The sequence below is a fragment of the Thunnus maccoyii genome, chromosome 16 (assembly GCF_910596095.1).
Source record: "Thunnus maccoyii chromosome 16, fThuMac1.1, whole genome shotgun sequence".
Classification (NCBI taxonomy): domain Eukaryota; kingdom Metazoa; phylum Chordata; class Actinopteri; order Scombriformes; family Scombridae; genus Thunnus; species Thunnus maccoyii.
Window position 1 is genome coordinate 11503116 of NC_056548.1, and position 13276 is coordinate 11516391.

The following is a 13276-nucleotide window of genomic DNA, read 5'->3' on the forward strand; positions in this document are numbered from 1 at the left end:
TAACTTTGACCCCCCTGCGGCAGGGCAGAAAAATAATTTGCCTGGACAGCGAGGGGCAGAGGCAATTGGCTGGAGGGAGATCAGAGCGGGCAGACAGCACCAACCAGAGTGAGAGTGTAAGGGAGACGGGGAGAGCTGAGGAATCAGAGAGGGCCTTTATGTAAGACAGGAGGAAAGAGAGGATGTTTTTGTGCCTGACATATGAACAGAGACTGAGAGGGAAATGAGGGGGAGCAGGGGAGAAAGGGAAGACTGTGCAGCCTCTCTGGCAGCTGGTACATGGTGTATTGGACTGAACGCAGTCTTTAATCCTCCCCGTAGCTCTGGGTCACTGTCATTTCAAGTGCAGCTGGACTAAACAAACAATAATGGCTCAGATACTGCAGAGGGATGGACAGCTTTTGTTTAGCTGAATGTGTGCATGCGAGTGTTTGAGAGAAAGTGCTTGCTCGCTCCTGCAGTGGGAGTCAGGCTCTGAGCGATTGTATGGGCTCTGGCTGCAGTCCATTATTAGGAGGTCAAACTGGCTGCAGCTCCTCATTGCTGGTCCCATGCTTCTTTCATGCAAACAAAGAAGCTCTGGCATTATTATCGCTTATTTTCAGCGTGGAATTCTGCAGATAAGTTCATAGTGAGTGCCTCCCTTGCATGCATCACAGCCAGGCTATTGTAGTTCTGGAGGATTGCCCTATTGGCGCTGGCGACGGTCACGATGGAGTTGGTCTTTTTTGTCTCTGGTTGAGTCTTTTCCAGCAGTGGCATGGCTTAGACCTTCATCGTCAAACATACAATGTGGATAAATCTCTGTACACAAACAATTTGCAGAGTTTCAATACCCTGTTTTGTCAAAAAGCGAATGCACAGGGGCAGTGAGAAAGTGCAATCCAGTGCGGGAGTGCACATTTTTCCTCCAGCAATGAAATAAATATGATTAGATTGGACATCTGGGGCCGTTATCTGACCTTCCACTCCGGGTTTGGCTAATCTCCCAGGTCAACACCAAATCATCCCTCATGATATTAAAGGATTGACCCGCAGAATCCAACCTCCCAGGCAGCACGCTGCTCCGGAGCTCTTACAGACTGACACAAGTGGGAGGAATCCCACAATCCCATTATGGTCTAAAAAAAAAAAAAAGTGTTTTTTATTATGTTGGTGTGTGTGCAGGTGGAGCTGTGCGAGCTGTGGCCCAAGAGCTCATAAAGAGCTGATCCGCTGCAAACTTATTAACCTCTACATAAATGTTGATGTTGGAGAAATGTAGCGGGATACAACCCTGGGTCAGGGCCAAACATGAACTCTAAAGCTGTTATAGGGGTAATATATTCGCTTTACACACATCAAGTGACACATGCTCACGCAAGAGGACGTAAAAAATGAAAATCGTAAATGTTGCTGCGCACAAAAAAAAAGTGCCTGCTCCTAATTTAAAAGTTCTCTTTTTGCTGAATAAACAGTGTTGCCAAGGTAACCAAGACTGTCCCCCTTCTCTATCTGTATTTAACATATGAGCCCTGTGTTTGTTGGCTGTAATGTGGTGAATTAGCTTCATGTAGGAGACCCCGGCTGACCCCCATTATACAGTCAGGGACACATTTAATTAGCGGCAACTCACGTGAAACGACAAAATGTATTAATATTAATGGAGGTTTAATTGAGGTCGTTTTGGTCCCCTGTTGAGGCTTTCAACCTCTAAAATGGCTGACGTGTGATAGTGTGAGGAGAGGGAGCCCACACCCCGGGTTCGCCATTTCATATGTGACCCCGGAGAAGATGACAGCCATCTCCCATAATTCATCTGAAGATGTCACCTTCTTGACAGACAAAAGGCCCTGTGGGTAGCATGTGTGTGTGTGTGTATGTGTGTGAAGCCATGTTTAGCTATACTTGTGTGGACACTTTGACCAGTCCTCACAGGGATACAGATTATTTTAGAGCTACTGTGTGTGTGTGTGTGTGTGTGTGTGCGCGTGTGTGTGCATCTACAAGTGTGAGGTATCTGCACATGCACTTCAAAGTGAAGGTCAAATCCAACAGGATAATTAATGTCACTGCTTTTTATATAATGTTAAATCAAACCCTGGAACTGCTCCCTCTGGAGGATCAGCTGTCCAATTTAATTTAGGCTGCAGAGCGAGAAAATGAAAAAGCAAGACCCATGTCTCTACACCCTGGGACAGTGTCTCCGTACCTTTCATCTTCTTTTTATCAAGACCACACAACAGGTAGACAGGGGCCTTGCACGTTTTACCAATCTGCCCCAAAGGGACGGTCTATCCGAAAGATACAGCCTATCAGAGAAACTAAAGTTTCACAAAAAATGAACTCCAGGAATCCCAGGTGCCTCTTGTAAAATGAGAGGGATTTCAGTTTCTCTGCTTTTTCATTACCACATAACAAATAGTGCTAACCAAAGGGACAGCTTTGGCTTATTATAAATACAGGATTTATTTCCCATGGCTATCACACCATGCATAAAGCAAACCTCATTTCCATGAGCCGCTTTTCAAATTAATAAGTGCAGTTTTCTCGAATCAAGTCCCAGATATATATACGGGTCACCTTAACAGTGCCTGGTGTAAAATTAGCAAGGGACCTCTACACTGATGTACATGTTAGTGCTTGTCCCTTTGCATCTGTTACACAGTGCAGTAACACATGAAAAGGGACAAGAACAAACATCATTATTCTTCTGCGTCCTCCTTTTAAAGGGCAAATCGCCCCTTAAATTGTATACATATTATTAATCATAATCATCTCTATAGCTCAGCTTTTTACAATTAATATTTTATGGATTTTGAAATATAACCAAATACAAAACTTCTGTAATATGAAAATTGTAAGAATAATAATACATATACAAAAAAGACCCTCACGAGCATATGTAGGGGAGACCAGGGACAGTTGTAACACTTTTTGCGATTTTCCTAATAAATCAAAAACCATTGGAACTGGAACAGTCCATTTGCTATATTATAAACTGCAATCTGTCAACTACTGAAACAATGTATTGAAGTGGTTTTATTAAATATATACAGGTTGCAAAATTGATTTAAATACAGTCACTCCACTGTTACAACTGTTCCAGTGTACAGGGACAGTTGTAACACATGCCAGGGATATTTGCAACATGTCAAAAATATACACAATTAATCAATCAAATACTCAAAATGAAAAAGATTATTTATCATTCATGTTACTGTGACTATTCATTTCTTTCTTAAAAATAATGAATACCCTTTTTCACACTACAAAAAAGAGGTGAAGCCATCAAATTATAATGCAAGAAAATTATTTAATGGGTGGAACACACATCCTCAGAAAAGTTTAAACATGAAATCAAAATTAATTAGTTTGAGGACAACATTCAGTACAGGGTCACATAGCAAATGCCATATGATTTGGCCACCATCTATCTATCTATCTAGTTTATGTAGGCCTTTAGGTTTTTAAAATATAAATGAAACTTGATTCAGGGATGATTGTAACAAGGCGTTACAACCGTCCCAGTATCACCAACCATGTTTTCATCTCATGTGAACTAGCTTGACTGCTAGTTTGACACATGTTAGCCATTTCTATTTTTAACTTACAAAACAGTGATTCTAATAATACTTGTTTGGATTCCTAGACATTTGATCTCAGGACAGTATCAAAAAAATACATCTGATAGAAAAGTTAAATTTTTACCTCAAAAAACCCACTTTTGCTGGTAACTTTCTCTGGGTGTTTCAAATGTGGCTCCTTTTTTGTAAGCAAGAAGACAATCTAACTGAGTATGTGCAGAGTGATTGTATTCACTGTAGCTTGTTTCTGATTGGGGGAATTCAAGGTGTTACAACCGTACCATGTTACAACTGTCCCTGGTCTCCCCTACATGCAGTACTGTGCAAAAGTTTTAGGCACTAAAAGTTAAGTTTTAGGATGCTTTCAAGAAACAATGTCATGAATAGTTTTTATTTATCAATCAACTTCATACAAAGTGCAGTAAACAGAAGAAACCTAAATGAAATCAGTATTTGCTGTGAGCACACTTTGCCTTTGAAACAGCAGCAGTTCTTCTCGGTACACCTGCACACAGGTTTTGAAGGTACTTGGCAGGTCGGTTGTTCCTGCATCTTGGAGAAATTGCCACAGTTCTTTTGTGGATTTAGATGTCTCAGTTGCTTCTGCCTCTTCATGTAATCCCACACTGACTCTATGATGTTGAGATCAGGGCTCTGCGGGGGCCGTACCATCTGTTGCAGGACTCCTTGTTCTTCTTGTCGATGAAGATGGTTCTTTATGACTCTGGCTGTATGTTTGGGGTTGTTGTCAATGCTGCAGAATAAATTTGGGACCGATCAGATGCCTTTTTGATGGTTTTGCATTATGGAGAAGAATCTAAACCTCTAAAGTACCTAAAACTTTTACACAGTATTGTACATAAGAATGCAAACATGCATGCACACACATACCACTTATATTTACTGTCCAGCTTCCCACAGACTCACGTTATTCCATATATTGTAATAATAATATGTGAGTTTTAATAAGTCTTTTATTTAGATCAACAGCAGATCTACTTTAGTATAATCCCGCACTGTAGACAGTGAATAATAGAACAACATTAAAGCTCTATAACAGCATCCACAGTGATTTTACAAGGATACATTTACATATAGAGAGCTTTGCTCTCAGATAAAACTCATTTGGTTGTTTTTTTTTTATTCTGTGAATCCATGGAGCCAGAAAATAATGAAGGTGTGATGGACCAATTCCATAAAATAACATTTTCTCAAATTTGTAGCCAGACACTGTTGTTCATGCTGGTAAATATTGATCATACTGTCCAAAACCAGTAGAAGAGCACAATTTATACTATGTTTAGGGTGAGTTTTATGATAGATCACACATTTTATTAAAGCTGCAACAATTAATTGGTTTTGAGCAATTTATTAAGAAAAAAAAGCCAAATTTCTGTTAAATGTGAATATTTTCTGGTTTCTATAGTTCTCTAGTAAACTGATTATCTTTGGGTTGTGGACTGTTGTTGACAAAACAGGACGTTTGAAGAAGTCGTCTTGGGCTTTGGGAAAAAGTGATGGACATTTTCCCACCATTTTCTGACACTTTATAGATCAAATGATTAATTGATTAATCGTTGTTTAATTTTTAATGTTGTTTTGTTGCTTAATCAATCATTAATCATAGCTATGTTGTTTTGTTATTTTCATTTTATTTACTGTGTTTATTATGTAGTTTTGTATGTTAACTGATAGGCTTATATTTGTCCAAATAGTTTTTATGATGAGCCCACCCACCTTTCAAAAAAGAATATCATTGTACAATTATAAGATAGGGAAGGTTTGTACAAAAACATTGCCAAAAAATGTATTCCTTTTCAGTATATGATCTGTGGTAGGATTGTTATGTTTCGTTTTTGTTTTTTTCCCCCCACAGGTGTCAGTCTGTAATATATAAGTTTAATTGTGTGTTTTTAGTTTGGGAGGAAGGGGTTAGGCAGCAAAGATAATTGCTATATCAGGTTCAGTTTCCCCACACTTCAATTTCTAATTATCTTTCAGAGAGAAATTAGATATTTTGTGTTCACGTCACGTTTTTATTTCACGGAGGGATTTTGAGTAATTTTGAACAGGCAACATTTGCGGTAACCTACTTTGACTGACAGGACCCACCCACTCCCAGCGGATCATGAATGCAGGAAGCTCCGGAGCCGGCTCCGGTGAGAATATATCATTCATTTTTTATGTGATGAAACCACAACCGACTGTATGCACTGCTGGTTAATAGTGTTATTTTAGATTCTGCATCTTTAGCGCACTGTGAGTAAGTCGAAACATGTAAAATTAAGTCGTTTTAATGCTAGTTCACTGAGCTAGCTACTGTAGCATCAGCTCGCCGTCAGTTAACAGACTGATGACGGGTTCCGGATGTAACTGTAACATATATTACAGTAGTTTAGACCACTTATAATGTAATGTATAATACGGTTTTTACAGATTAGCAGTAAGATTATGCTTATAATTGTCATTAATACAGTCCGGATGTCCAAACTGAGCGCTCATTGGTTGGAGGATCCACGCTGAACTTTCCTATTGGACGGAAATCACAGAGCTTTTTGTTTACTAGTGAAATCCTGTAACTATCTATAATATGGTGATAAAGGATGGGATCACTGTTTTTCAAGTCTGTCTTCAAACAACAGTCTGGTGTCCACATGAACATGAAAATAGTTGTTTTCTTGCAGTAATCATTCCTCCTGTTCACAGTAGAAGATCCCTTCATAATGCACTTTCAATGTAAGTGATGGGGGACAAAATCCACAACAAAGCTTCATCTGTGCAAAAGTGTATTTAAAAGTTTATCTGAAGCTAATTTGAAGCTTCAGCCATCCAAATGAGTCAAATCAATTAGATAACTTTCAACGCTACAGTCTTTTTTGTGCAAAAGTTCCCCGTTTTGTTACTGTTTTTCCACTGCAGCTCAACAGGGAAACACAAAGTAGGGGATTTTATGCTAGAAAGACTGTAAATGTGGCAGATATCCACTTGATATGACTATCTCAGACTGCTGAAGCCTCATATAAGCTTCAGACCTGTCCTTACCTCTAAGGACAGGTCTCTAAGGACTTACCTCTTTATTATTCTGGCTCTCTTTCTCTCTGAACTCACTCAGACTCAGTTTAAACGAAAACCATAAGGGTCTTCAAACATGATTTAGACACAGGGCCAGTGGTGGAAGAAGTACTCAGATCCTTTACTTAAGTAAAAGTACCGATACAGCAATGTAAAAATACTTCACTACAAGTAAAAATCCTGCATTTAAAATTCTACTTAAGTAAAAGTACTTAAAGTGAAGTAAAAGTACTAATTTTGCAGGAAAACGGGCTGATTACACAACAAAGTGCATAGTTAATATTGATGAGTCAATGCAGAAGCAGCATTTTATTGTTGGAGCTAGTTTGAACTGCTTTGTGAGGGTCATGAGATAAATCTGAGGGGTCTTGAGAGGATAGATTTGGTAGGAAAGAAGAAAAAACAAAGAACTCATCTTTAATCTTTGCATGTTTGTGAAATATTAGAGAGTTTAATATTGGGGATGGCATTATGAAATAATTCAGAACCTGCCTTTGTTGATATCGTGCTTAGGTGGTGTTAAATTCCTAACAAATTTGTAATTAATCAAATTACCAAAATCTGTACACACACACACACACACAGTCAACATGGGAATCTGTGGCCCTGAGGCTAAGCAGCGGCAGTCTAGTCTTGTCTAGATTCAGCTAAGATGGATTGCACTTCACACCTTGCATCATAAAAGATTTCAAAAGTCTCTCCTGTGATCAGATGCAAAGGTTGGCCCAGACCTAACACTTCAAAAATGAATTTACACTAAAATAAAGTGCAACAATGTCCAAGAACTTGAAATATGAATTTAGGGCTGCAGCTAACGATTATTTTTATTATTGATCAATCTGCCAGTTATTTTCATGATTAATTGATTACACATAAAATTATGATTATATAACTGATCATATAGGCCTAACTCCTTGAATGTATAAAGCAAAAACTTTCTCATTTTGTTCATTTTTACCGACCACCTGCCTAGAATTGTTAATTATGACTACAGAAATGTGTTGAATGATAATATTCAGTATGCTAAAAAAAAGTGAATAATGATCTCTCACTGGGGTTCACACTTACTTGCGGATTGGCTTATTGGATCCATGTATTCCCTCAGCTTTGGATGTATTCACACCTGTATTTTAAGATGTGTCACCCATGATGCAAACTGAGATTGCACTCTCCTTTCTGTCTTTGTAACACACTTTCCTTCTCTGATTTTTTTTTTTTTTGTCATACCCACAATTATTATTCATCTCATTTGCACATAATTTTACTTTCGATCTGTCTATCAGGTGTAGGCTTGAGGATGTGGCTTCTATGGGTCCTGCTGCTGTCGCTGCTCTCTACAGTGTCGGGGGGTGCGGACTCCAAAGCCGTCACTACCACACTCACAACCAAATGGACTGACACTCCTCTGCTGCTCGAGGCCAGGTACAACACAGCTCCGAACAGTTGCAGCCTTTTGGCCGCGTTACGTAAGACATTACATTTCGGTAGCAGATAACAGGTAAATCAATGTCCTGAAGGCTGGTTGGGTCATTACTGAGACTGTCCTCTAAGTGAGTTTAAACTTCTGTCCGTCCTTGAGCAAGACACTGAATACATAAAGGCTTCAAATGCTGTACTGTCGACCCTGAGCTCTGACTTTTCTACAGAAATTCTCTTTTTTTTTCAAGTTTATTAATTATTCAACAGCCTTTTAACTGTTATGTAATAAGGATTTAAGCATTTACACTTTGAGTTGACATAGTCTTTCTCTTCTGTCCTTCTCTACCATTGCCACCTTCATCATCTCCTTCCTCAGTGAATTCCTGGCAGAGGAGAGCCAGGAGAAGTTCTGGGACTTTGTGGAGGCCAATCAGAACATAGAAGGAGAGCATGATGGTAGGGTGAAGCTGCTGCAGCCAGCAGCAGTAGACCAGTTTTCACTTTTAGTCACTGTGCTATGAGCGACTGAATTTATGATGTGCATGCAAGCCTCTTGGCAGCATTTGCAGTGTCAGTGTTTTGTCCAAACACTTATGCAAGCAGCAACATGATAGAATAGAGCTGCAAACTGAATTTTTTTTGTTCTGTTCATGTGTTAAAGCAGTTAAAGCATAACTCAGAGTGACAGAGTTAAAGAAGCAGTTTTTAACAGCCAAATAGAGAGAAAACATGTTAAAGAACTTTTCTTCTGTCTGTGTTTGCTTCTTGACTTATGCAGACACAGATCAGGCCTACTATGACCTGATCGTGAAGAAAGCTGGTGCCTTGCTCAGCTCCGTCCAGGTGAACATGCTGAAGTTCGCCCTCTCCCTGAGAGCCTACTCTGCGACAGTACACTCCTTCCAACAGGTACCAGTGTAGATGACATGAGTTTGTGTGTGTGTGTATGTGGGTTAGGGGGGCTCATATTCCTCTGTATGTGTTTTTGTGTGTGAATAACAATCCTGTTTTTCTTCACCTTTTTAGATAGCGTCCAATGAGCCTCCTCCCTCTGGCTGCTCAGCCTTTGTTAGCGTCCATGGAGAGAAGACGTGTGATACAGAAAGTTTAGCAGCACTGCTGAAAACAGCACCGCAGAGGTAACTAAAGAGAGAAAGAAGTGAGACACGGTGACAATATGAATCATTAGACTAATTAGAATAAGGACTGGTCCTCATGATTGACTTGTCTCTCTCTTTCAGGCCGAAGCCATACCTTTTCAAAGGTGATCACAAATACCCAGGATCAAATCCAGACGCTCCTGTTGTCATTCTGTACGGCGAGTTAGGAAAACCAGATTTCCAGAGGCTTCACCGAGTCATATTACCCAAAGTCAACGAAGGCCTGGTGACTTACGTGCTCCGTCATTACCTGGCTGTAGGTGTTTCTCACATTCACAAGAATAAGATTAACTGTACATATGAATGATGAATACAAAAACAGTCCACAGTTCAGAATGAGTCACCTGAACAGTTTTATTAGATAGTAGATATAATGTAGACTATACATATCATATATACAGTATATATACGATATATATTGAATAGTTAGGTTCACTTTTGCCTGAGCTTACAGCTGTGTCTCATGATCTTCATCAGAGGATGGAGTTTGCTCACATATTGAATATATAATACATTGATACACATGCATGCAAGTGGTAAAAGAGGGACATGTATTGAAATTGAGTAATTTGTCAATTAATAATAAGCAAAAAGTCAACACACACACTCAAGTCAAAGTGAACACTGTTCTCTCCCTCCACAACTGCTATCATAGTGGCCCTAAAGTAGAGATTGTTAACTCCTATGTGTGAATATATTGTATGTAGCTGTTAGTGAACACAAGGTAAGATGATGATTTAAAAGCACTTGTGTTTTCACATATCCTTATCTTTAAAAAAAAAAACTCTGCAGTTTAATTGAGCTTCTCATTTACACCTGGGATGAAAAGTGCTCCTCCAATTTACCATGTCAAGTTGAGGTCGAATTGCTTCTTCCCTCACATGCAAATATAGCTGATAAGTTTTCCCTGTAATTATGCTAAATTATTCTCACCATCTGTCTTGTTAGGCAGGAAGTCCTGCACACTGAAGAGGTTGTAACTTTTTTTTTTTACTTCAAAGCTCAGAGGCCAATCAGAGGACAGTTAATGTCTCTGGCACTTAGCAAGCAACAGCTGGTTGTCTGTACTTGGAAGCTGTCAAGAAAAAAAAAATCAGCATGAACGTGTTTATCGTTTTTTATGCTGCAAGAGTGATTGTGTATACTCAACAGAGATGAAGAAAAAGAAGTTAACAGGCTTTTACAACTACAGAAGCCACTTGGGCAACATTTTTTCAGTGTACTTAGTTGTGTATGGATTGGAAGCAATGTGAAATTTGCAATCAGTGCAGCTGCAACGAAATGACTGTCTTAACTGCTACTGCCAGTTCCTCGTTGAATGCATTTAGGCCCTCGCTGAAGACATCCTCAAGTGGCGTGTCAAGACTCATCAAGAGATCCGACACATTCGTGATAGGGACCACTAACTTCTGCCTCTCACCTTTTTTATAATGCCCCCCCCCCAGAATCCAAGCGGAAAGAAAGTCCATCTGTCTGGGTACGGAGTGGAGCTGGCCATCAAAAGCCAGGAGTACAAGGCAAAGGATGACACACAAGTCCAAGGTGCACACACAGGAATACACACTGTCGATACACGCATGGCGTAATCCCAGAGGAGTCCTGATGTGAATAACGAGGTAATTGATTGTGGTTTCAGGGGCGGAGGTGAACGCTACAGTGATCGGAGAGAATGATCCAGTGGACGAGGTCCAGGGATTCCTTTTTGGCAAACTGAAGTGAGTGACTCTGTGTCAGCCCATGATAAAAATTCAGAGCTTGGATTACCTCCAGGTACTGCACCACGCTCACACGAGCCAAGTGTTTTTTCCTCTGCAGTTTCCTCCCTCAAAGCACCGACCATAAACCTCTCTGATAAACTAACCTGAAAATACATGAATCTGTGAATCTGACTATTATCTCTGTATTAGAAATGTAGGCATTTAGCAGATGCACTTACTCTTTGTTTTGTCTGTCTTTCTCTCTCCAGGACCCTCTACCCAGAGGTGAAAGAGCAGTTAAAAGAGTTGAGGAAGCATTTAGTAGAAAGCACCAATGAAATGGCGCCTCTTAAAGTCTGGCAAATGCAAGGTGAGTCTCTTCCCAAATCATATTCTCCTCTTTCAGCAGTTAGCAAATTTTCTTTTCATTTTTCTGCTTCCTACTGTAGCATGATTGGATTTGTTGATAGCATGTGTTTCTGCCCGTTGGCTACATCACTTCTAAATTATTGTACTTAACAGTCTGTTGACAGTGGAGTGGAACACATATGTAATACCGACAGAGCCAACACAATGACAGAGCCAACAAAAATAAACTATGACCATGCACCAAAGCTAAACACTTCCTCGGCTTGCAGTTAACAACTGCAGGCATTATTTCTGTCACTTCAAGTTTGAGGGAATCGATTTTATGATCCTGTAAATATACCCTCAGGATTTGCTCGGAGCTCTGCATCCATTAGTTTCATAACTACAGCTGACAAATGATAATTGTCTAATGGCAGAAATCCCAGATCTTCATCCCCATCAAAATATAATCAATTGTTTCGTGACCCAAAGTGGCCCATCTGTACTGTACAATTTTATAAACATCTGGTCATACGTTTTGGAAGGTCCTCTATGGTCCTCTGATCAGGGTTTGCTGGTTGCTCCTCGATCTAGGCTTAAAACTTAAGGAGGTCTGTGGACTCTGTGGACACCTTTTTAAAAAGAAGCTCAAAACCCATTTGTTTAGACCTGCCTTTGTTTAATTTTTCTATTTAATATTGTTTTTATTGTGATTTATGTCTGTATGTATGTGTATGCTTTATTAATTCTCTGGAGCACTCTGTGACGTCTCTGCTCTCGAAAGATGTTATATAAATAAAGTTACTTAGTTAGAGATACCTTTCTTAAAACCCTTGAAACCTAACTCAATATAAACATCGCTGCCAAATATCCACACATCCACTTTATTTTAAAGTTGGCTCCACCTTGACAATCTACAACAATAAAAGTGTACATACATTTCAATGTAATAGTATTAATAATCCAGTTATATACAATGTAACACTCATTGGGCCCATTGCTCTGCAGGAGTATTTTTGCTTTTAATATTTTAAGAACATTTAGCTGATATTACTTCTGTGTGTGTGCAGAGCTTTTATAACCTGAGGCGTCAGATGGTTTGTTACACAGAACCATCTGAGAAGTCGTCCTTGGAAACTGTTTTAGAAAAGGGCAGGCGCTCCCAGAAAATACTTGGCAAGTGATTGGATTAACCATCTGTCTATCTCCGTTTTACCTTGCGAGGCAGCTGGATTCGTGAGATCACGAGATTACATGAGAATCCTCATAGGATGCCGATTGGTCCACATCAGCCTGTTGTTGCTGTTGTCCACTTGAATAATTTGGATCGGATTTGGGCTCGAACATGTACGGATATATTTGAGAAGTTTCTATTTCAAGTAAAGAACAAGAAAAAGAAGTGAAATGTTTGTTTGTTACTGTTTGTTTACGTAGCCTCCAGATCCGGCAGAGGGGCAGCTTCAGGAAGCTGACCAATCAGAACAGAGCAGGCTAATCGGGAGGGGGGCCTTAAAGAGACAGGAGCTAAAACGGTCTGTTTCAGACAGAGGCTGAACTAAGGGGCTGCTTAAAGAGCTAGTATATATCCTAAATAAGAAATTATTTGAACTGTAACTACAAAGATATACCAGTAAAGTCCCAGATTATGAATATAGACCTGGGAATGTGCATGATACATCCTCTTTAAAGCTATTTAAAGGAAAAGGGGGAAAACTGTAAAAAGGGTTATTAACTGACCAGGAAACTAAACTAAAAAGACCAAAAGCATGATCTTATTGATGGAGATCTAAAGGCAAAATTTTAAATTCCCTCTGATATAAATGTAACTTGGGCTGATGAAAACTGCACTGCAAGACTTGACTGTATGTTTTCGATTTCCCTTTTACTATAAACATTTGCATCACACTGATAGCATTGAAAGTTAACTCATTTCAATGAGACAATTTGCATCCCTATCGCAAACTTACTGTTGTTGCCATCGTTTCATTCATCTCATTTATTTTACGTATGCATT

The 13276-nt window shown here is 39.5% G+C and overlaps 1 protein-coding gene across 1 annotated transcript in view; it reads left to right on the plus strand.

The window, feature by feature from the left end:
* The first annotated feature begins 5627 nt into the window (after window positions 1-5627).
* The window catches only part of uggt1 (UDP-glucose glycoprotein glucosyltransferase 1), a 33442-nt gene continuing 25793 nt past the window's right edge, over window positions 5628-13276 (plus strand). The window contains exons 1-9 of the mRNA XM_042388685.1: window positions 5628-5725; window positions 7922-8060; window positions 8434-8513; window positions 8836-8966; window positions 9084-9196; window positions 9299-9473; window positions 10663-10759; window positions 10854-10932; window positions 11184-11284. Of these exons, the coding sequence (XP_042244619.1) occupies window positions 5695-5725; window positions 7922-8060; window positions 8434-8513; window positions 8836-8966; window positions 9084-9196; window positions 9299-9473; window positions 10663-10759; window positions 10854-10932; window positions 11184-11284 (946 nt within the window). The 5' untranslated portion in view covers window positions 5628-5694. The remainder of the gene's footprint in view (window positions 5726-7921; window positions 8061-8433; window positions 8514-8835; window positions 8967-9083; window positions 9197-9298; window positions 9474-10662; window positions 10760-10853; window positions 10933-11183; window positions 11285-13276) is intronic.